Source organism: Taudactylus pleione, unplaced genomic scaffold, assembly GCF_031769625.1.
Source record: "Taudactylus pleione unplaced genomic scaffold, aTauple2 ptg000236l, whole genome shotgun sequence".
Classification (NCBI taxonomy): Eukaryota; Metazoa; Chordata; class Amphibia; order Anura; family Myobatrachidae; genus Taudactylus; species Taudactylus pleione.
The window spans coordinates 4680741-4706137 of NW_028284638.1; the positions used below are offsets into that span (position 1 = coordinate 4680741).

At 42.3% G+C, this 25397-nt stretch overlaps 1 protein-coding gene across 10 annotated transcripts in view; it reads left to right on the forward strand.

Annotated features, from left to right (window-relative positions):
• TBCK (TBC1 domain containing kinase) overlaps positions 1-25397 on the forward strand; it is a 328992-nt gene that overhangs the window by 98926 nt on the left and 204669 nt on the right. For all 10 annotated transcript variants that reach the window (XM_088479472.1, XM_088479469.1, XM_088479464.1 and 7 more), the window contains 2 exons: positions 2067-2150; positions 5221-5306. In XM_088479472.1, the coding sequence (XP_088335598.1) occupies positions 2067-2150; positions 5221-5306 (170 nt within the window). The remainder of the gene's footprint in view (positions 1-2066; positions 2151-5220; positions 5307-25397) is intronic.

The window sequence follows — 25397 nt, forward strand, 5'->3', positions numbered from 1 at the left end:
ACCATAATTCTAGCTGTTCAAACAAAATCTAAATGTTTTGAATGACGTTTTTTGGTTGAAATCCCATGTTTTACTGAAAGTTGAAAGAATCATTTTGGCAATCAGACTTAAAACTTTTGCTATATAATTTATATGGAGTTGTTTGTATTGAAGCATGGTAAGGGAGTTTTAGGTTTATACTATTGCCTGCAGTTAGGCCTATGTCTTGTACAATGTTTTGGAATTGAGTATTTAGATGCATAAATGATACATTTCCAGTTACACCAGCATTCAAATGAGAGTAGGGGGAAATTTTCAGCAGAATACTAGTAACTAAGTAGACCTGAGTTTGTGTGGAATAACCCAATACAAAAATAGATGATCAAATAACCTACTGTATATTGAGAATCTGTTAAATAAAAGGGACTACCAGTCCTTATTAATTTGATTAAAAATAGCACTAATAGGAATATTGCACAAATAATAATTAGAGGTACCAATTGATTCTTAAAATATATTGCACATTTCTGAAAAAAAAATCTACCATTAAAGGTACAACATTGACTGTATTAAAGATAAAATGATAAAATGCAATAGTGTGCAAGTTTATCTAGGCAGCACAAGCTGATGAGAGGTTAGCATAACAAACGTACAATATTCTTAACAGCTATATACAACAGGAAATTTACAGCGATATCCAATTAGCCCCGAACATTGTTCGGGTACTAATTGACCCCCGCGGTTGGCGAAAAACGGGGATTATTAGCTGATTATCCCTGACTTTTACTGATGTATTTTTTCACCCTATCCTATTATTTTGGCTCGCGGACCTATATGTTTTCGCCTTTTTTTAGGTGAAAAAACGGCAATTATCGTGAATTCTTTTTCGGAACACAGCAGGTCCCGAAAAAAAACCCCGATAAGTGCCCGCATCAGGCTGACTACGGGGCTAATTGGATAGCCTCGGGCGAGCTAATTAGCCGTGGTAATTTACTGCGGCTAATTGGATACCCCCCTTAAAGTCTGTTTGAATATATCCAAAATTACAGGACCTAAATTGACAAGACAGTTTTCCCAGTCGATGAATGAGAGTCCGAAGGGACATTTGGATGAAGAAAAGTGGTAAAGGACAAGTTCCAGAGTTACTCAGATTTGTACAGGAAACTACATTAGAATCTCCATAAAACCAAATAAGAACTAGCCTATTTAAAAACAGAAAAAGATTGCTGTATTTACCACTTTTATTGTATCCCCAGATTCCTACTATATACTAGTAAATTCTCATTTTTAAAAAGTCTACATACACTGTGTAGCAGAAACTTGTCAGCCTTATTGTATTGCTTTGAACCAGCCTACAGAGAATATGGCAGCAGAGCTTGCAAACTTCACTTGCCCAAAATGATTCCAACTCCCCTCCATTCCTTCCAGACAGCTGAGGCTGCAGACTACCCTTTTGAATAGTGGCCAGTAAACAAGTATATGTGTACTGGGACAAGGATACCAAGTGGGAGAAAAGCTATTGGTGCTGTGTTACGACTTCTACCTACATGAACGTATGAACTTCCAAAGTTTAAGTACCTACCTATACCAATGCTGCTTAGGGTACATCACTTTTTACGTGTATAAGAAGTTTGGATTAAAAGAATACCCAATGACAAGTTTGCACGGACACCTGTTATTGGCGCAATGTGTTGTCACACATGTGTAAACATGTTGTCACACGTGTCTAAAACTCAATTCAGTAGGTTAGCAGAACCCTTCCTCCCTCCCTCCCTGACCCGACCTTAGATGCTTTCAAACAAGTGTCACATTTGTCCAGCTATCATTTAGTGCTGCCCCCGTCCTTATAAAGAGTAGGTATATACAGAAAATGACATTAAGTGTATCATTTAAAAGTTAATCTAAGAGTTCATCTCATGCGCTACTACAGATTTGTGCTGAAATGAAGGCTATTGGGTTGTGGTTGCAGTATAGGCTGGAAGGGGAATACATTATTTACCTGTTTTCATTATGTATGTTAGAATCTTTGTTTTGGCTATAAACACTGGTGGAAAATGTGACTATAAATTGTGTCTTTCTTTCTCTAGCACTGGCATATGCCTGCATGTCTGCATTTATACCAAAGTACCTGTATAATTTCTTTCTGAAGGACAATTCTCATGTTATCCAAGGTAAGATATTTACTGTACAAGGTATAATCTTCCCCATACTGCACATTGTACGCCTTGACGAATTATCTGGCTAGTCCCATGACAGTAGATTTGCAGCTACAACTTTAGCATCTAGCGACATACATGTCAAAGACTAATGCTAAAATATTGCAGTAAATAAATATGAAATCATGAAAAATTTTATTACATTAAAGATGTTTTCAGCTTTATTAAATATATTATGTGTATCATCTCCATTCAATATATCCTTTTCCCTCCCATAACAACTCTCATACTAAGCCAATGAACATTTCACACATCATGCTTCCAATTTAATTCACAGACCGTGCTTATATATTATGTAACAACCTATCCACTTGCTGTACACATATTCATATCGTGCAAATTGATTTTTTCGTTTTGTAAAGTTATGTGAGACACTGTTTAAGTGTTTGACGTTTCTTTCTCAGAATTGCAACCTATAATGCCGGGTACACATTGAGCAATGTGTACCGGTCCGAAATGCAGACATATAGTACCGCGGATACACATTAGACCGATGTAATGACCGATGGAGCGATCCCTCATTCCGTCTTTCATTACCTGCAACAGGGCAACATGCGATATTGTTTGACATGCAGCACGGCCATCCGGACGATATTGAATGCGACTGCGGAAGCGTGCACATTGGCCTTAGACACTGAGCGATGCAGCCGATATGTTGTTCCGATTCGGCAGGAAGCGACATATTGTGCCGACATCATCTGTGTGTACCCAGATTTTTTTTACTAATACTACTTCATTTAGCATTTTAATTACACCTTTCACTTATGTATCACCTTTTAACACACAGATTTTGATTTATTATTATTAACACCTACTAACAACCTGTGCTGTCCTGGGGTAGCTGGACTTTGACGGCTTTTTTGGTGTTCCGCGCCCCAGACTCAGACTTAGAATTAGGAACCTCCAGTACGTGACGTGGCCTGGAGGCTTAGCAATATTTTTGCAAATATACGCAACTGAGATCTCTGAATTATCTACCACCATGTAGTTTTTCACATCTTATTGCTGATATCATTCAGTGTGCTGGGGGATACCCTTTGCTGTTTCTTGTATAGTATTAACCCATCCCTTTCACTCACCTGAGAGATATTACTAAGGTGATTGAGCAGCTATCAATATGTACTGCAGTTCTGAGAGGCATAGATGGGACCAGCATTTGGAGGGCATGCTGGTTCCTGTAGTGCCATTAGGAGGACCTAAGGTTGACTCCAAGATAAGCTGGCTCTCATTTTAGATATGTTTGTGTATGTGCCATTATTATGTGGTCTTATATTGAGCAATTATATGATCCAGATTGGATATTATTCTTTTGAGGATGAGTGTGCGGCGCGGTGCCCCCTGGGTTGGTATAGCTGGACTGCTTTGCGGTGGCACACTTTAACACTTTATTTAGCACTTTCTAATATTTTTTTACTAATACTACTTCATTTAGCATTTTAATTACACCTTTCACTTATGTATCACCTTTTAACACATATAGCTTTTGATTTATTATTATTAACACCTACTAACACCCTAGCCACTCACATGTGTGCTGTCCTGGGGTAGCTGGCCCTTGACGGCTTTTTTGGGGTTCCACGCCCCATACTTAGAATTAGGAGCCTCCAGTAATCAGAGAAGCCGTGACGTGGCCTGGAGGCTTAGCAATATTTTTGCAAATATACGCAACTGAGATCTCTGAATTATCTACCACCATGTAGTTTTTCACATTTTATTGCTGATATCATTCCGAGTGCTGGGGGATACCCTTTGCATCATCTGTATGTACCCAGCTTAAGCCTGACACACACGACAATGTATTTAGGCTTAATATAAATTCATATGCAGACTGTTATCACTGCGTTGCCAGAGAAGCATAGCCTGCCCATTATTAGTGCTACTCTGTCAGGTGGCTGGCGACCACCATTTACCTCAGAGGCAGTCTGCTAATTGCTTGGAAAAGGTTTACATAGATGAATGGTTCCCTTTGTGTAAAATTTGCATGTAGATCAACGTTTACTTTGCAGAAAAAGAGATGAAAATGAACATGAAAATATAATAGTTAAAGTTTAATACAGTGTCAATGTATTACAAGGAATGCACCATGATAGTATGTATTACTGCACTGCTGTGGTGTGATACATCAATATGAGTGTGTAATGTTGTTTGAATAGTGAAATTGGATGTATATGGATATGGTAGCCCTGATTATTCTTTGTTCCCCAGATGGTGGAAATATCACTGTACAGCTTCAAATGTGGCTATTGTTTCTTTATCTGTTTTGTCATTTATTCAGAAATAGGTAATATAGGGCCTGATTCAGACCCACTCGCGAGCGGCTGTCCGCTCGCAAGTGGGTCGATGTTCTGCACTGAGCATGCGCACGACGGAGGGAGCTCCGTCGTGCGCATGCGCCAGACGCGACGAGCGAAGGAAAGTCCTTTGCTCGTTGTGTCTGATCAAAGGGGGCGTGCTGTCGATGTTGATTGACAGCACGCCCCCTTTGGTAGGCGTGCCGGGGGCGTGCCTCCCTGACGGGGGCGTTCCCACGGGAACGCCTCCCTTCAGAAGCCGGCCCACTGACATCACTAGTGATGTCAGTGGGAGTGATTTTGGCTCTGATAGAGCCAAAATCACTCCGGAGCTTGCGGTTGAAAACCTCAACCGCAGGCTCCGGCTCGCAATTTCGATGGTCGCGATGGTCTCGACCATCGCGCCCATCAAAATGCACGCTCGTATAGCCTGTGAGTGGTGACCCACAGCTATACGAGCGTCCAGAAGGACGCTCCATTTTCATGGAGGCCGGCCCTCATTCAGAGCGTGCGCTCTGCTCAGAGCGTACTGCTCTGAATGAGGGCCATAGTGCAGTTCCCTGCCTCTACAATATATGTTTGTTTTTGGGAGGTTTTATTGTCACCTTAAAACCAAACATGTTGAAGTTTCACAATGCATGCTTATATAGATATCTGTAAATGTAGCATAGTATCTTAATTGTTTACTATAACTAGCCTAGGTAATGTGCTTAATAGCACTCATGTCATTTCAGAGTACCTGACTGTGTTCTCCCAGATGATAGCGTTTCATGACCCCGAACTGAGCAACCATCTCAACGAAATCGGCTTCATTCCAGACGTAAGTACGCTGTAGACGAGCCAAATGGACAACTCTGAAAACATCAGTGGCCACTAATAGAAATTACATGGGCACAGCTTTTAATGTTTATTATTAGCGAAACACAAGTCAAATAGGAGCAACATTACCTCATACCAAATATAGTAGTTTAGATGTTACATTTACCTTTATACATTTTCCTCCATTTTCTTGTTATTTTTCACCTGGTGAATTAAGGTCTAAGTTATTTCTCCTACATTAATATAGTCATAATTATTGTATTTATTTATTGAGTAAACACTTTCAACCCAGCTCTGTTTTCCCCAGGACATGCTCACCAGTCACATTACTGTGCAGCAAGGTGTGCGGCTTTCCTGATATGTGGATTGCAGGCTTGCCCTCCACATCCGCTGATTGCAGCAAGTTGCTGCAATTTTGTCACTTCTGTATCTTTTTGAATCATCTTTTTTTTTTTTAATATACCAAACAGCTCTGAACCCAGTCACAATACTCAGGAACTATTTAGTGCAATCAAAGGTCCTGATGTAATCAGATGTCAGGGCCATTTTGCAGAGAGATCTGTAATCATTAGGCAAAGGTATTGTTGGATTTTCTGAGTGGACATAATGGCTCATATTTTTGTCCTTGCTCAGCCTGTGTCTCTGTTGCCATGGTTGCATGCACAATTACTAAACAATATACGGTAATGCTGTGTTGACTGGTGTGTGCAAGAACTATTGGGAGTCATGGCAAATGTCTTGGGGAGGATTCAATTAAGAGCAAGGTTAAATTGAAACCTTGCACATTTCTCATAATTACGGGAGGAAAACCAAATTCGAACGAGGTTATTCTGCCTAGAAAACCCGCTTAGTACTAGCACACAAGGCTCTGACGGAGACTTGTAGCTAATTTAACGCTCCCTGTTATTCATTTAGCCAACAGAACAGGCATCAGGATTCACTTATATGCTTATTCCTCATCCCATAATGCATTTCAGTTCATCAGAACCACAGAATGAATAAAATGGCTTTATACAGCACTATTGTGTATCTCATGAAATGTCACAGTATCACCTTATAGGCAACAATGTGTTTCAGTGCCTTCACAAAGCTTTCTGCCTCAATTGTGAGCATTCTAACCTTCACCCTTGTGTACCATACAAGCTCCATAACCATTTCAGCCATCGTACATGGCGTTCAGTGAAATTACGCCCTAAGGACCTGATATAGAGATGTACGCACGCAGCTGCTGAGTAAAAATATGCTAATGCTGTACCTGGATGGAAATGTATTGAGACATCAATACCACCAGCGGCTTTGCAGATCCCAGCAAATGCGTTCAAATACACACCAGCCGTCACAGAGCATTTGATAATCGCCATCTGAGTAGCCCTTTGGTCACGCAGAATGTCCGCCTCAACTGAGCTGTCAGATCCACTTTATCTGTGTACGGGATCACAGACTTGGGCTATGACACACCCCTAAAATGGACAGGACACGCCTGCATTTTTTCCGCCAATCCCCATTACCTCCCCCAAACGGCCCCTCACTGTCAATCACTCTGCAAAAAATCCACTCTGCGAGCAGCATCGCGAAGGTTCCTTGGCACTTGTGTTGTGCGACTCACGCCTGCGTAGTGCGACCGTTAATCACTCAGCTGTGTAATTGTCGAAAATCGTACATCTCTGAATCAGGCCCTATGTTGCCACTATCTGCATAATACTGTTCTTTCAAGAATGTCATGTAAGTGTACTTTGGGGCTGATTCAAATAGCAGCATGGATTCAACATTAAGCTGCACACGTTTCCGGGCATTATGTTTCCCAAACTCCTCCATCAGTTCAGGTTTTAATAATATCCATGCTTCAGTCCAGATGGTTAAATCAACTTGACTGAGGCACTAATTAAGTCACGTGTGCTCAAGCATGCACATCTTTAAAACCTGGAGTGCAATGGTGGAGTTTGGAAACCTCTGCCATAGAGTATCATCACATGGAACCTTGCAGCAAATTTAATCAGCCCCATTAAATTATCAATATAAGATGCCACATGGAGTCTACTGTAATGCACTTCAAAGCACCACAATATTTTATTGTCTCTCGTAAACAAGCTGTTAAGAACACCTACTTTTATGTTCTCAACAGATGAACCTATTTTAAATATTCAATTGTTTTAAAAAAATGTAGCCAATCTAAAGTATTATTTCTTCTTTGGGGTCCATAGGGTCCACAGAAAATACCTTGGGGTATGTGGTTGGAGTGATCCAGGCACCAAACAGTTAACAAGCTTTAGCTCTCAGGATGCACTGGGTCCTCCTCCATATATACCCTGCCCCTGGCTACAGGCAGTTAGTTTTTTGTTTGTTTCGAGAAGGCACCTTACTGACAGCAGTCCCAAACAAGTTTTGTTTGTTTGGATAGACACCCATGTCGCTGCTCCATCTTCTCCCGGCGGCGTCGCAACACTAGTGACATGATTGGTGATTTCGGTGGGCCTAGCCAGCCCAGGACTGCAACTGGAAACTTCGGCGATGACAGGCAAGGGTTCCCCGCGGCCACTGCCGCGGAGAACCATGTGGCAGTCCGTGCCTCCGGTGGTGGAGACTCGCCGGAGGACGCTGTTGTGAGGAGCCATGCGCAAACTGTCTCCAACACTAGACCCACCGGGACATGAGAGATCCTGACAGCCAGGGGCTTGATGGTGGCAGCAATGTCAGTGTGCCAGGTGGATCCATACAGCAAAGGGGATTCACGGTTTCCCCTGGCGGCCCCTCCCCCGACCCAGACGCTTTCCCCTGGCGGCCCCTCCCCCAGATTTAATGAAATCTACTGTGTGTTATGCTGCCTTTTTTATTTCTGAATAACTGTCAGTCATGACCTATCACTGCTGTTTCTCCTCATTAACCCTCTACTACAGGCGTGTGGGATATATTGGATGTGAAATAATTGTCATATTTATACTCTGTATAAACTATAGAGATATTGTTATGTCCAAAGAAACTGAAAGACAGGTGGCTGAAGTTTCTGTGCTGGTCTCATGTATGGCCTGTAAAGCGGGGTTATCCCCACAGGACTTCATACAAGATGGATTATGTGGTCACTGCTTTAAGGAGTCACCACAGCAGTCAAACTTGCCGGCTTCTGGACAGGAACCTCCTTGGGTTGCCTTTTCATAGATCATGGCGCAGGTTACAGACAGGTTGGCGGCTCCTACGCCGGCCCCGATGATAGGGTACCCTCAGCAGCTGCAACCTACTATGTTTATGCCCCCTATGCATCCGTCCGGGATGGACATGTATGCTCACTCGGCTCAGAATGTGGCTTCGTCCTCAGCAGCTCTCCAGCAACCGCGGCAAGCAGCTAGGTCCGTACAGCCAAATACCAGAAGACGGTCGGCCTCACACGCCATCCAGTCCTCAGACTCTGGTACATCTTCTGACGAGTGTGGGGATACACGGGTCTCCTCTCAGGAGTTTCTCTCAGGAGAAGACCGGTTTCCAACAGCAGATATCCCCTCTCTGATTAGGGCGGTCAAAGCTGTGCTAAACATAAATGATGAGGAGCCCCGTACAAAGAAAGGCTCCAGTATTCAAATGCCAGAAAGTTGTGAAAGCTGAATTCCCCAAATCTGAGCACCTTTCGGAACTTTTGGGGGAAGCATGGAGTTCTCCGGACAGGAAATTCCATGTTACAAGGTTGAGGCCTCATACCCCTATCCATTGGATGAGTGCACCAAATAGAAAGTTCCGCCAGCAGTACATGCACATGTGACACATCTGGTTAGGAGCATAGGTGTAGCCAGGGTCCCCAGAGCACATGTGTGCTATGGTGCCTCCCCCCCCCTCAAATGTTCCAGGGAGGAGGCGGGTCTATATGGGATTAATGTAAAAATAAAGATTAGGGGCAGCCCCCTGTAGTGGTGCCCATATGCAGTGCCCTCTGTGCCCCAGGAGAGGACCCACTTATGCAGGCCTCCAGCAGTGATCCCCCCTGCTGCCGGCGCCGGCGGCTGTGTGTTTGTCAGTCACTGTGTAGTGCTGACCGAACTTCGTCCGGCGGCCAGCGCTACTTGCGCGGTGCAGCTGTGTCACAGAGACACAGATGGCCCGCATGGTGCTGCGGCCTGGGGGCACATGGCTGGCTGTCAGCTTAGACAGCTGACTGGTACACAGCGGGCGGTGCCTCCGGACACCTTCGGCGCCTGGAGCTTGCGCTTCACTGGAACCGCCCTCCCTACGCCCCTGGTTAGGAGTGCCACATTACCTATACCATCTGCATCCTCTCTTAAATGTTCCACAGATAGGAGACTTGAAACCTGTCTCAAGGCAGTCTTCACCCTATCTGGAGCAGTTACGCGCCCGACCATGGCTACGGCCTGGGTTCCCAAAGCCATTGAGGAATGGATGAAAATACTGGAAGATACTCTTGCAGAAGCTTCCAAGGAACAGCTGACGATTATCTCCTAAGTTAAGGAGGCAGCGTCCTATTTGGAAGAGGCAGCATTGGATTCTGGTATATTATCCTCCTAAAGCATCAGCTGTCTCAGTTGTGGCTCGGAGTGCCCTTTGGTTAAGAGACTGGAAAGCAGATGCAGGGTTTAAGAAAGCCCTGGAATCCCTTCTGTTTACGGGAGGCATTTTGTTTGGCACAGAGTTAGACAAGATTGTGGCTACGGTGGCAGCCTCTAAGACGGCTGGTCTACCTTCAGCATCCACTACTAGACCTAAGCAGTCGTCCTTTCAAAAAGGGTCAAGCAAAAGGTCAATCTTCCTCTAGAACATATTCTCACGAGAAACCACAATCTAAGAAATCCTGGCCAAACAGACATCTGGCCTCTAGGACTAAAGAAAAACCGGCAGCCTGATGGGACGGGTCTCCCTCTGGGGGGTCCCAGGGTAGGAGACCGACTTCTTCAGTTTTCACAACAGATAATAAATAAGGAAGGTACTGAACCTGTGTGAAACTGGTAATTAGTAGGCACCCTGCAGCAGTATAGCAAGAGATATGCCACCCTCAAAAATACACAGAAAAACAATAAATAATACTGTACTGGTGTGTCCCTATCAAAAACAACAATCAATTGAAACAATAATAAATATCACATATATTTATTAAAAATGATCATATAGTCGGATATACACATACACATATACATTAAACAGTAACAGTGATAATTAATCTCAGCAATACCTCATAAATGTTATAAATTTACTAAAATGTGACACATTAGCAACTCGATGGAATACTAATTGTCAATAAACCCGCAATGGTATCTAATGGGGATCTAGATGACAGTATGTCCCATATACAAATAAATAGCAATACACGGATTAGAAAACACAATTGTACCCAGTAAGGGTTTTGATGACGACAATGTCCCGTACAAATGAAGACATAAACACGGATTGGACAACCGTATAGTAAAAAAGGAAAAAATCCAGCACTTGATGTTTATAGAAAATATATATTGGATTCCTTTATAAATCTGGATAGTGAAAACTCATAGCCCGCAAATGTGATGTGAAGAAAAGAAAGGGGCAGTTGGACGGATCCAATGGCACCCACTCAGATGGATATAACCAACAGTTGATCTCTTCTCACCAAGCTGCTTGCCTATTGTCGAGTAGCTCATCCCAGCCTAGTGCAGGTCTACAATTTTGTCCCTGGTATCCTTAGACAGCTCTCTGAACTTGGCCATGGTGGAGAGGTTGCAGTCTGACTGTTTGAGGGTGTGGACAGGTGTCTTTTATACAGTTAACCAGTTCAAACAGGTGCCATTAATACAGGTAACGAGTGGAGGATAGAGGAGCTTCCTAAAGAAGTAACAGGTCTGTGAAAGCCAGAATTCTTGCTGGTTGGTAGGTGTCCAAATATTTATTTTCCGCAAGAATATACAAATAAATTGTTTAAAAATCATACATTGTGATTTCCGGAATTTTTTGTTCTGATCCTGTCTCTCACAGTTAAAGTGTACCTATGATGGAAATTACAGACCTCTCTCATCTTTTAAAGTGCAATAACTTGCACAATCGGTAGCTGTCCAAAAACTTTTTTTGCCCCACTGTATGTGTGCGCTATATAAATAACTGGTACGCTGCGCACATTATTACTTATTAATCTATGCAATCTTGACTTATTTTCCTTTACACCTCTATAGGTGTGAGGGAAAATATGAGAAGATGCATCACTGTGGATTGCGTTTGCAACTGTCCCGGTAGAATATTGCAAAGAATTGAATTACCCCCTTTGTCTTTTCTTGCATTTTTTTTAATAATTTCTTAAAGTAGTCAGAATTTTTTTTTGTGCAAGTGAAACATTCCTATATTTTTAGAATGTTCAAGTTATTTTGAGAATTGTTGAAGACTTGATAAATACAATTTTGTTCATTCAATTTTCTCTAAAAAAAAACCAAAACATTTTAGAGTTCATTCCATGAAGCTCTTGCTGGTGACTTGGGCACTGATTTGTGGGTGTGATGTGAAAGATTATTCAGTGCTTTTCTGTGTATTTCTGGCATCAAAACAAGGGGCATCTTCTTACCTTCCTAGTAATGTGATCACACATATGTTATTGCAATTCGACTTATCAAGGTTCTTGTGCGAGCTGCTGTTGCTGCCGAAGATGCGCTAATATAAAAGAGATTGTTTTCTCCTCAAACAAGATGGCCTGTGTCCGGTCATGGTAACATATCAGCAAGCTGATAATAGGACCTGAACCTGATTTTCGTGCTTGAGCAGTAATCCAGTATCAGTAAAACGTGATTAATCTTTCATCACCCTAACGCGGTGTCTCACTGCAGGAAGGATTGCGTTTCCTGGCAACCTTCCACTCGCTCGAGGTCAGTAACAAGCCCTCAGAATACTGAATCCTTGTTATGCCACAAACAGCCTTAATGATGTATGCTGACCTGGCCGTTTGCTAGGAAGGCAGATTGGCATTGCTGAGGTTTAATACTTTGCATTCTTATTTTATTTAGTTACGTTTATTATGCTTGTATTTACTTATATTTAAAACATTATTGTCCATAAAGGATGCTATTATATATGGAAAATAGCTTTTTAATTTAGCATGCTGGGTAGCTGATATACAGTATCTTACATAATCTGTGTTTGTAGAGTGGGGAAAGAACACTCTTTTCTATGGGTTTTAAAGAAGATGTACTGTAGTTTTTCATTGTTTTGCCAAAGGTTTTGTACTTTCCTAAGCAGTCTTTCTTTATGTACTCCAGAAACAACAGTGGCATATGTCACATCACTCATTTTGAATGGGAAGATAGAGAATGGGGATGACTTCACAAAAGCAGCTTAATCATGCAGTTGTATCATGTTCAGTTAAATTCTGAATAATGGGCCTGATTCAGAGATGGGCGCTAATAAGATCTCAGCTGCAATTTCGCACAAAATGCAGCTATGAAATATGCTAATAGCTCCAAAGCTTACTTGAGCATAAAGACACCCACTGCTGCCTACTCATCTGCGCACAACGTCGCTCGCATACGTAAATATCTGTAACATCGACGTACATCGAGCAGTCACCTTTGCGGCAGGTCTGACCAGTTGCAAACTCTGCTCCTCTCCTGACGTGCAGAGGGCTCTCATGCTGCGTATGTAATCTCAGTGGCTAATTTATGCATGCCTATGTAACTGTTTAAATTGTAAGACACACCTGCGTTTTTCTGGTAGATAACACTAGCTACCTGTCACTCATTTTGCGAATGGGTTCTCTGTGTGTGCGTAATCACAAGGCAATTGCAGCGCGTGCGTAGTGCGGCTTATATGCTTGCGCAATGGCAAACAAACAGTCACTCGATTTGCGTAAAAATCGCCATTGCGTCTGTCTCTTAATCAGGCCCTGTGTGATCAGTGGTGAGATGATACCTTTATGCAAACACAGAAGCAGGAACAGAAGTAACCTGTAGATAAATTATAATACTTGCATTGTAGTTTTTTTTTTATCAATACCTTTTTACTATCCTTAACATCTACTGCTGCATTTCTGGGTAATAAACTATTATTATTCTAATTTAAAACAAAATGGTAAATTGAGAGAAATTAAGGACCTGATTTTGAGGTGGACGGAGTTACAGCAACAGTAATATGCAAATTCTAGTTTCAGCCTTTCCCTTTCACCGGACTGTGCAAGACCTGAGACGCCCACTCCACCGATGCTTCTGAACAATCCACCATTGGCACACCATCACGTCCACCATCAACAGTTGCACCAGCCTATGGCTAACGCATGTGTGTCCTTCTGAACTCCTGCTAAACATGGCCTCTGTTGCTGCGGCTCTGTGTTTGGGAACGCAGCTGCGTTCACTGACACGCCCATGAGAAAGCCTTTTATTGCATTCACTTTAGGCCACATCCCAGACACCACCCAGGAACGCCCATGATTTTTATCTTGCCGGTTCTAATGCTAGCTCTATAGTCGCACAGACTGGCCGAGGAAACTAGCGCCATATTTTCTGCGTATCGGATCGCAGATGTAGACAAATACACGCCCCAAAAATGGTCACAACATGCATGCATTTTTGCCGCCTCTCCCTGTTACCTCCAACAAAACAGCACCTGTCTGTCAATCACTGTAGTCGCATGTAGTCGCATTTGATCAATTCAATCACCATGCATGCGCATCGCGGCTAAGACACATGCGCAGTCCACCGATAATCGCTCAACTGTGTGAACATCATCAAAATAGTGTCAACATCTGAATCAGGCTACATATCAGGATTGTAAAACAAATGGTAATTAAGTTGGGTTGTAGCTATTATAATGGAGATGGTAAGCCAACTTGCACACACTGGGGCTGCTGTAGAGCTGGGGCTAATGTAAGCCAATATGCACACACTGGGACTGATGTAGGGCTGGAGCTGATGTAAGCCAACATGCACACACTGGGGCTGATGTAGGGCTGGGGCTGATGTAAGCCAACATGCACACACTGGGGCTGATGTAAGCCAACATGCACACACTGGGGCTGTTGTAGGGCTGGGGCTGATGTAAGCCAACATGTACACACTGGGGCTGTTGTAGGGCTGGGGCTGATGTAGTCCAACATGCACACACTGGGGCTGATGTAGGGCTGGGGCTGATGTAAGCCAACATGCACACACTGGGGCTGTTGTAGGGCTGGGGCTGATGTAATCCAACATGCACACACTGGGGCTGATGTAGGGCTGGGGCTGATGTAAGCTAACATGCACACACTGGGGCTGATGTAGGGCTGGGGCTGATGTAAGCCAACATGCACACACTGGGGCTGTTGTAGGGCTGGGGCTGATGTAATCCAACATGCACACACTGGGGCTGATGTAGGGCTGGGGCTGATGTAATCCAACATGCACACACTGGGGCTGATGTAGGGCTGGGGCTGATGTAAGCCAACATGCACACACTGGGGTTGATGTAGGGCTGGGGCTGATGTAAGCCAACATGCACACACTAGGGCTGATGTAGGGCTGGGGCTGATGTAAACCAACATGCACACACTAGGGCTGATGTAGAGCTGGACACAGTTTACTTTGGAAGTTCAGATGAAAATTGTGTTTAAAATAAATAGGCTCTTGCACAATATGCAGACCTGTAGGTATCTTAAGTCTCAATGCAGATTTTTCATAAAATATGCTTTAAATGTATCAAACACTAAGGGCATGTCACTTCATGGATTAGAGTGTGGATTTAGCATGGTCTACCTGCAGATAGTGGGAAAACCAATTGTATAAATAGACGCGATACTACACATCTACTTCATTTGCATTGCGGTAATAAAGTGTGTGGGTTTTTTCCAGCATTTCTCCAAAGTGCACAACAGGTCCCAGAGAGTTCTGGATAGCAGGACATGCTTGCGCTTCAGTTCTGCAAATGCGCTGGCAGCCATAGGTATGTTGGCACTTGTACTACTACAAGCACCATCATATCCAAACATGTTTGCACTTGAAAGTTAGATGTTTAAATCAGCCTCATTAGGACTGTTAGTTTCTCCAAAACATAGGAAATAGAAGAAGGTTCCTATTTTATGTCTCTGGCCGGGGATCCTCTGTCAGTACCACGTACTATTGAGTAGTATAGGGCTTCTCATAAATAAGTATACAGTTCTCCATTTTGGTACTAGGCAATAGTCAGGATTAAAGCACTGCCTTACTGATCACTGGCAGAGCACACATTACAGCTCCGTAATACTGCTGAGCTGTAATGTGTGGTATACTCCTTTCTGGAATGTGTTCTACATACGGAGTGTCTGTAATGTATCATACTGTCAGTAGAAGTATTGGCTCTATGCCTGTGCCTCTCAGTACTAGTTACTGGCTTTCACAATAGTTTGTGATGTGCTATTTCTTTTTCCAAGGCTAAGAAGCCACAGGTTGGCCTTGTGTTACAGGCAGCACATGCTTATGTGTACAATTTATTATTTAGGTCTTCACGTTCATTCACAGTGTACAGTCAGACCACATGTAATTGCATTGCACCAACAATCTTATCTTGTACACCTGTGTAGCCTGACACATACACTCTAAACTCAAAAAATCAATGGAAATCAAAACAAAAATCTTGTAATAGCACCTTTCTTAAGGGGCCTATACACTAGGCGACGGATTGTGCGATTGCATCAGAAATGCCGACTGGCGGCCATCAATGTTTTCGCTATCCGTCGTTGAATCGGTGAAATTATACATGTTAAATTTCACCGACTTGCTAATCGCGATCAAATATTTCCAACCCGGCATCTCAGGAACGCAGCATAGCAACAATCCGTCGCTAGTAGTGTATGGGGGCCATTACTTTAGGTGAATGCGGATTTTGTCATATTGCTACATCCTTTCAATATAAAAACACATAGCTACTTATAAGCTAAATACATTTTATATAAATACAAACATTATAATTGTTTATGAAAAACTTTTGGTGGGGCCTCAGACTTCATGTCACTACCTTTATGTGAAACATATCTGTATTAGCAGGAGAAGTAACTGTTTTGTGGCTACAGTTCTTTCTCCTTACATTCTATGCTGTGATTAGGTGAATATGATGAAATGGAACTAAGTTGGTAAAATGAAAGAGAAATGAGAAAAAGAAGCTCTAACAGCTGGTAGCGGAGCATTATTAGGCACGCTGTAGAGACAGCCGAAAGCTAAAGCAGAAAGCGGAGAAATTGGTTAAGCAGCACAAGATGCACCATGATGTATTTGATTATGAGTGTACTGCATCACATAATCCCTCAGGATCTGCTTCAAACCACCAGTGAGGATAACAGACATTTATCCCATGGGGATATGTTCTTATTCATGTTCTATCACAGAGGCTTCAGCCACGAGACACAGAACCGTGAGACTGAGCAGAAGATAATTAATTTTGCGTCCAAATTAATGCTTTTCTTTATTTTCACTTTTAAAAATGCCTGGTTCCACATTTGCTAGAAATAATTTTATATATTTTGCACTGAATGATAACCCATGTTCATTAGAGTCTGCAATAACGGTGCTTTGGGTTAAACTGTGGATCATATCTCATGGCCTAATTTAAAGATTCTCCAATCCACCAATCCGTGCTTATACATTACAGATATTTTTCACTGATTTGCAGATCATATTCAGCAAATATAGATCCTCCAATCTTGAAAGGCTCATCATTTTACTAGTATTAGTCTGCAAATCAGCTGATTGTTACCATACACTAGCAATCTACAGCCCTCTGATTTACCAATTCCAATCACTTCTTGACCTGAATCTGCGATCTGTGAACCCCATACATTGCAGATATTTTTTCGCAATCATCTGCAAAATGCCAAACTGCCCCAATTGTTTGCTGATGTATGGGGACTTTAAGCCGATGTCTCTCCATGACTCGGGCCGGATTAAGGAGGGAGGGTGACAGGGGTAGTCCCTAGGGGCTCCCGCACACAGTGGGGCTACCACACAGGGTCGATGTGACCCTGCCGAGAATAGGTGTCCAGAGACATCTGTTCTTGGGTGGTGGAACATCCGCGGCCGTTCTACTGAATCCAGCAGCACAGTCAGTGCTGCTGCATCAGCTTTTTAGGGGGGAGATGGCTTCACACTAGCATCTAGCGCATGCAGGGGGGTTTCTGAGTACCTAGAAACCCCCCAGAGCCTCCCTTCCCTGACACACTGATTCCCTCCTATACTGGCCGCATCGGGGGTAGAGCCAACACGGCAAACACTAAGGAATCGAGGTGCCCGGCCCCTGTTGCAACCTGTACTGGTCCCGCAGCAGCTGCTGCATCAAGTGAAAGTATGTATGTGTACTGTTTCAGAGCGTGTGTATGTTAGATATATATATAGAGATAGATAGATATATCTCTATCTATATCTATATATAGTTATAAATGTATATTTATTTTATAAATCCTGCGTATGCCCCTGTCTTCATGTGACGGGGGGATTGCTCACTGTGGGGCTTTCAGGGGGGTGGGGGCTCTGTGTGGCTTGGAGGGGGACCCCTCAATTTAGATGCCCTGGGGCCCTCACAAGCCTTAATCCAGCCCTGTCCATGACACACAGGTAACATCTCTATGAACTTCCAAAAGTAAGCAGACAAACAATTCTCTAAATAGCAAGCAACGTTGTTTTTGAAAAGCTGTGAATTACTAAACTGAATAATATACCCCGAAGGGCTGATTCAGACCTGGGAGCAATGCAATAAAAGAAACAAAAAAAGTAACATATTTGCACCTTTACTAAACCAGGTTGCACAGATTTAGAGTTGGGAGGGGCATGTTATAATTGAACTCTAAAGCTGCCCACACACAGCGATATTTTACCCGATCTGGCCGATTCCGACACATTGGAACGACAGATCGTGTAAAATATGGCCAAATCCTGAGTAAACTGTGAGTCCCCACTCACGATCACGATGCGATGCGCGTCCCCGCTGGTCGCACATCGCATCGTCAGATCTGCCGTGCAGTAGGGCAGATCTGACAATCTAGGAGGCGATGCAGGTGAGATCGTTTGAAGATTGGAAACCAAAATGTGTGGAGATCATGTGCAGAGCTGCCGGGGAGAGTTTTAATGGAAATCGTACACATCGGCTGATCGTGTGCACATCGCTATGTCTGTGGCCAGCTTAACTTTCAGTGTAAAAATAAAGCTGCCCAGTATTTGTTTGAAACCTGCAAATGCAGCCAGTATTTACCCTGCACGTATAAAGTAAATGATTTGTCCAGGTGCGAATTTGCTCTCTTTCTTTTGATTTGCTCCAAACTCTGAATCAGCCACTAAATATGTCCGTCACCTTGCACCCCATTACAGCATGTTGATTTGTTAGGAGGGTGGAACTTGAAATAATTTGACATTATTTTATGCCTCTAGATTATGAATGACAGCTTACAGACTTGCTGTACAGAAATACATTGGATTTGCATCATTGATGTCACTATGCCACTAAGCTTAACTGGTATGTTTAATGCTGGGCATATACTGCAAGATAAAATGCCTGTCAGACCAACAGACATTTTATCTGGCAGCCTGTCGCCCTGCAGATATCGCAGGCATATCTCACAGCGTATTGTCCCAGATATCTGCGCTCCGCCCCCGGCTAGGAGACATTTCCCTGTTCCTTCCATGGGAAGAGGGGAAATGTCTCTCCATCGGCCGTGGCTGGGCATACACTGCCCGATGCGGCCGACATTTAACAAACAAAATATCGCATCAGACGAGCATACCAGCCCAGGCAAATGATGCAACATACCTAGCAATCTTAGTGAATAAAGAAGAAGGAAGATAAACCAAGGAGTGTTGAATTTTTATAGAGCAGTTTGGGCAGAACAACCATCTTTACCAGACTCACCCTGCCTGTGACCGACAAAGGGAGTTTCAGATAGACATGCAATTTATTAAGGAAATCAACCTGGGCTTAAACATTCATAGACATACTGTGTTACATCATGAGAAATCATACTGCCAAGGTATTTGATTACACCATCGTAATGGGAGAGAATATGTGGACGGCTGAGACAAGGTAGGGAGCATAGGAAACACCACTGATTTCCTCCCGTTAATCCGAATATCCGAAAAGGACACAAACATTAAATATCAGATTTTAACGTGCATTATATCCGGTTGAGCCAGTTTCCTAAAGACTTCAGCTATATTTAATGGAGTAGAGTAGAGAAGTGATACTATATTAAACTGTCTTTATAGCAGGGCTGTATTGGAATGTCAGGGTAAAACTAACAATTTCGGGCCAAAGATCATCCTAGTAGTTAGGCTATTTAAGAATATAGAGGGGAATTCAATTAGAGGCGAAAAGCCATATTCGTCTGTTTTTTTGTGTGAAAAATTTGCCTAAAAAAAATGCGCCAAATTCAGTTCCAGGACAATTTTGCCTAAGTGGAAACAATTCTCCAAAAATGATTCTCCAATCAATAGCTGGTGAAAAGAAATGCAAAATCTTTATTTTGGGGTGCAAACGTGGGGAAACAACTCAGACCCCTTGGGACAGCCCCCCAAAGGACAAATCTGCCAAAAAAAAAAAAAAAAACCAACCTAAGAACACCCCAAAAAAGACATGTCATTTTTGGGGTGAAAATATAAAAAGTGGGGGGATAAACATAAAAGTAGCAAAATAGACTTCTTGGGGGTACCCAAGTATGGGTCAGGTGTTTTGGGGATTGCAGGTGCATGCAGCAGGTGGATTTTTCACATTTTTTAAAAGTTCACTTTAGAGACATAAAAATATGCTAGCACCCATTTTCAAGCACCCCAAATTTGACAGGAATACTTATTTTCACCCAAAAATACAGCACAATGCCATTCTTCACCACTTTTACCTAGACGCTAATAGCAAGCAATTTACACAACTTAAGTACCCAAAATAGGGAATGAATATAGATGTGTACTAATAGCCCTAATAAAACTATCTTAATGTATCTTTTTCTGGGGTACAGACTGATTTCCCCAATTCTTTCAGTACTTTTCGCCTGTTCCGCATTCGCCTATTTCCGTTTTCGCCTGTTTTGCAATTGAATTAGGCGAAAAGCGGGGACGAGCACGGAATAAATTCGCCTCTGAAACAGGCGAATGAAGCAAACAGTCGGACAGGCGAAAACTTCGCCTCTAATTGAATATGGCTCATAGTGTTTAGCTGCTAAGCTTTCCTTCCATCTGGAATCCATTTTAAATATTATGTAGAACAACAAAACATTTAATGAAAAATGCTTTTATCTGTTTACATTTCAGTCAATATTTAGGTTAAAGTTTATATTCTACACTGAGAACAATCTCTGTTATTGTTTCCAGTGTCAGCCTCATCATCAACAGGAGCTGTGACAGACATCTGTGACAGTTATTGTAATAGAACCGATTCAACTTACAGTGGAAAGAAAAGGCATAAAACCCAGTTTGATGTAATGTATTGGCTGTATGCCTTTTCATTCCAGTAGCAGTGCTTTTAGATGCATACAATTTACACCCTGTTATAGGTCAGAGAGTACAGGAACAGAAAGATGATAGTATAGTAAGTGTCCAACACCAGCTGAGACCATTGCTGATCTGCAGTACTTCCTAGCTGATAATTCTGTCAGTATGAAGCCTTTTGCTACACAGAAGTAATTGTCATTAGTATTATCTACACTAATATTATAAGTACGTTGTGTCTGTTTTTCCAAGTTGGCTCAAAAATTACTGAACCAATTTTCGTGCATCATTTTGTAGTGGAAACTCCTAGAAATAACCTGCACTTTGTTTCATCTCCATCCGTCAAGTAAAAGCTGAGCAATAATAAAAACAAAATGTATTGACAATGTAAGAGATAGGTGTGGCACCATGTGCGCGGGCAGTAAAGGATGCTGGGAGAGGTTCTTTGGCCCACGTTCACTTGAATAGGATAGGATACATAGCAGTCTGTGCATAGGGCACACAGTGACTTTGGTGTGAGTGGAGGGTGAAGGTGCTGCTGATCACTTGGGCCACTCCCGCGACATTACCCCAATGTAAAGCAATACTACTTCAAATAAAAAAAATGTTGGCAGAAGCGATTTCATCGTGGGTGAAGCCACAGGCAACAGCTATAGTGCAAAAATATGTTTACGCTACTATCCTAATAGAATATCTTTAATATATATCTTTTAAATGTGTAGTACATTTACAAATAGCCTATATGTGTATTTATTTAATGAAATATTTTTTTTTAAATGATTTCCCTATGCTATTACATTCTTACAGCCTGCAGTTGCTATACGTATTCATGAGTAGGTTAATTCTGAAATAAAAAAAATATATACTACAGTATGAAAAGTGTTTAACGAACATATTTATTTCTTTGAGTTAAATAACAAATTGCAAAAAAATGTGGTAATTGATCCTAAAATTGCTGTCTTCTCTTCAAATGTCTCTTCCGCCACAATTTGCAATTCGATAGTATAAGTTCTTAAAGTGAACCTGTTGCTTATCTCATCTGGAGGCTTCCATGTTTGTGGTTGATCTCGTGTGCAAACAAAGTGACAAGTTGCAAGGCAGTGCAAGTAAAGCTGGGTACACACTAGACGATATATTGGACGTTTTGTCGTTTTGAGTCAAATCGGAATGACGAATTGTCCCTATTGTCCTGTATGTACACATTGTTGTGCACTCCCGTGCTTCGTTCCTTCAGATACAGTCAGGTGCATAAATATTGGGACATTGACAGAATTTTCATATTTTGGCCTCTATTCATCACCACAATGGCTTTGAAATGAAACAAACAAGATGTGCTGTAACTGCAGACTTTCAGATTTAATTTGAGGGTAATTACATCCAAATCAGGTGAACGGTGTAGGAATTATAACGGTTTCTATATGTGCCTCCCACTTTTTAAGGGGCCAAAAGTAATGGGACAAGCTAAACAATCCTAAATCTAACTTTCACTTTTTAACACTTTGTTGCAAATCCTTTGCAGGCAATTACAGCCTGAAGTCTGGAACACATAGACATCACCAGACGCTGGGTTTCATCCCTGGTGATGCTCTGCCAGGCCTCTACTGCAAATGTCTTGCTTGTTCTTGGGGCATTTTCCCTTCAGTTTTGTCTTCATCAAGTGAAATGCATGCTCAATTGGATTCAGGTCAGGGGATTGACTTGGCCATTGCTTAACATTCCACTTTTTAGCCTTAAAAACCTCTTTGGTTGCTTTTGCAGTATGCTTCGGGTCATTGTCCATCTGCACTGTGAAGCGCCGTCCAATGAGTTCAGAAGCATTTGACTGAATATGAGCATATAATATTGCCCGAAACACTTCAGAATTCATTCTGCTGCTTTTGTCAGCAGTCACAGCATCAATAAATGCAAGGGAACCAGTTCCATTGGCAGCCATACATGTCCACGCCATGACTCTACCACCACCATGCTTCACTGAGCAGTTCCTTTCCTTCTCCATACTCTTCTCTTCCCATCACTCTGGTACAAGTTGATCTTTGTCTCATCTGTCCATAGGATGTTGTTCCAGAACTGTAATGGCTTTTATAGATGTTGTTTGACAAAGTCTAATCTGGTCTTCCTGTTTTTGTGGCTCACCAATGGTTTACATCTTGTGGTGAACCCTCTATATTCACTCTTGTGAAGTCTTCTCTTGATTGTTGACTTTGACACATATACACCTACTTCCTGGAGAGTGTTGGCCAACTGTTGTGAAGGGGTTTTTCTTCACCAGGGAAATAATTCTTCTGTCATCCACCACAGTTGTTTTCCGTGGTCTACTGAGTCTTTTGGTGTTGCTGAGCTCTCCGGTGCGTTCTTTCTTTTTAAGAATGTTCCAAACAGTTGATTTGGCCACACCTAATGTTTTTGCTATCTCTCTGATGGGTTTGTTTTGATTTTTCAGCCCAATGATGGCTTGCTTCACTGATAGTGACAGCTCTTTGGATCTCATATTGAGAGTTGACAGCAACTAATTCCAAATGCAAATGTCACACCTAGAATCAACTCCAGACCTTTTACCTGCTTAATTGATAATTAAATAATGAGGGAATAGCCCACGCCTGTCCATGAAATAGCTTTTGAGTTGATAGTCCCATTACTTTTGGCCCCTTAAAAAGTGGGAGGCACATATAAAAACCGTTGTAATTCCTACACCGTTCACCTGATTTGGATGTAATTACCCTCAAATTAAATCTGAAAGTCTGTAGTTAAAGCACATCTTGTTTGTTTCATCTCAAAGCCATTGTGGTGGTGAATAGAGGCCAAAATATGAAAATTCTGTCAATGTCCCAATATTTATGCACCTGACTGTATGCCTGCAGCGCAGGCCAGTTTGAAGATGGCCGACACCATGCTTCTGGATGCGGCTGGGGAACGATGTATTGGGCAGTCGTACACCAGATCACACAGTGTGTACAGACACATACAGCCTCTGTCCTACCTGTACTTGCAGCATGGCCTATTGTTTGACTTTGACTGTATGCTGTGATATTCAGTAGAAGTATACGGTAATATTCTCTTCCTGGAAAGTTTAGAGATGAGTGAACACTCACAGTCTCCCTTCCCCCAAACAGCCCTAAAAATAAATCCGTAACATTCATATTTAACAAATGTACTTATTTCCTCCCAACCAGCCCCAACATAAAAATAATAGTTTTCAATAAATAGGACTATCAACCAACATACAGCTCCAACATTAAATTAAATTAATAGCATCCACATTTCACAAATGTGCCTATTTACTCCAATGACCTTTTTAGACTCCACAATACATGTATACATAGCCCTTACCGTATACTAATCGCCCACCAACCCTCACATTACATTAATTTTCCCCACCTACACACTCACTTTCCCTGCAGACTGACAATCACTCCTTTTACTTCAGACCACAGCGCAGCTCAGAGATAGTCTGGGCCTATAAAGATGAATCTGAGTACAATTGACAAATACAGGAAAAAAATCTCTACTCTGTAGATTGGTTTAGGTTCATAAGTTCATGATTACTATGTATTAGTGACCTTTAAATTTACCTCTTGTTGCAGACTTTAATGATCAAAAAAGTGTAATCCAGTAATGGTGGCAGTCAAACAGTAGTTAGTGATGAGAAAATGGGTCAGACTGATTCATGTGGCACATACAATAGGGTTGTTGATACCAGGAAAAGCTAATAAACGTGCCCTTACACGGTGCGATGCAGCGGCAGACGGATCGTGCTGTCACGGGCACCGCACGATATGCCGGCTTCCCCCTCCTTCATCTGATTGGGATCGTACATCGCATCCCAGGTCAGATGGTTTTGCAGGAAGACCTGGGGATGCGATGTACGACCCTGCAGGAGGGCGCAGTACGATATCATGCCCATACTCTGCACGATATAGCATCTATATCGTGCCGAACAACCAGCAGTCCCATAAGAATATAGGATTGTCAGTCTGCTTGCAAAAATGTGCTCTGTGTAGGTGAAAGAATACCGTAAAGTGATATAAATCAATCAATTAGGTATAAAGCATATATAATGAAGGGGTGTATGTTAGCTAAATTCATATAAGCATGTTTCATACTCTTTAGATTCCGCGTGCAGCTTAGCATACTCGTATTACAGCCTTTACATTATGGGGGATGGGGGTGGCTTGGACTGTACACCCTAATTCTAAACATAATAAGAGGTGTTACTTGCTGAGACTTATAGTTTCACACAGAAAAAGGAAAATGCAGGTGCACACTCTAAGCACTAAGAACACTGACAATCAGAACCATTATAATGAACTCTTCAATTTAACATGGAGTACAAATGAGGTTCTTAGCACTTTTGGCCAAAAATATAATCCCTCTTACCGCGTCAGGTGGGTCCCTAATATTCCAAAGGTTCAAGACCAGAACATGGGACCCCCCGGGCCAATACAACCAAACCGCCCCAGAACCCCACCAGTGAGTTATACGTAACAGTAAAAGTTTTAAACAGTGTTAAATTAGTAAAAAGTAGCAGCGTAGATGCTAAAAAGTGTTACATTAGTAAAACAAATAGCAATGGAAGTGTTAAAAAGTACTTTGGGTGCTACTAAGTGTTACATTGGTAAGAAATGACAGTTCCAAGTACAATGATGTCCTGAAGCGACCCAGTCACCCCACGTCTCGATCCCAAACCTAGCCTTTCTATTATACCTGGGAGAGTTTTTTTGTATACTGTATGTCTATTAAAATTT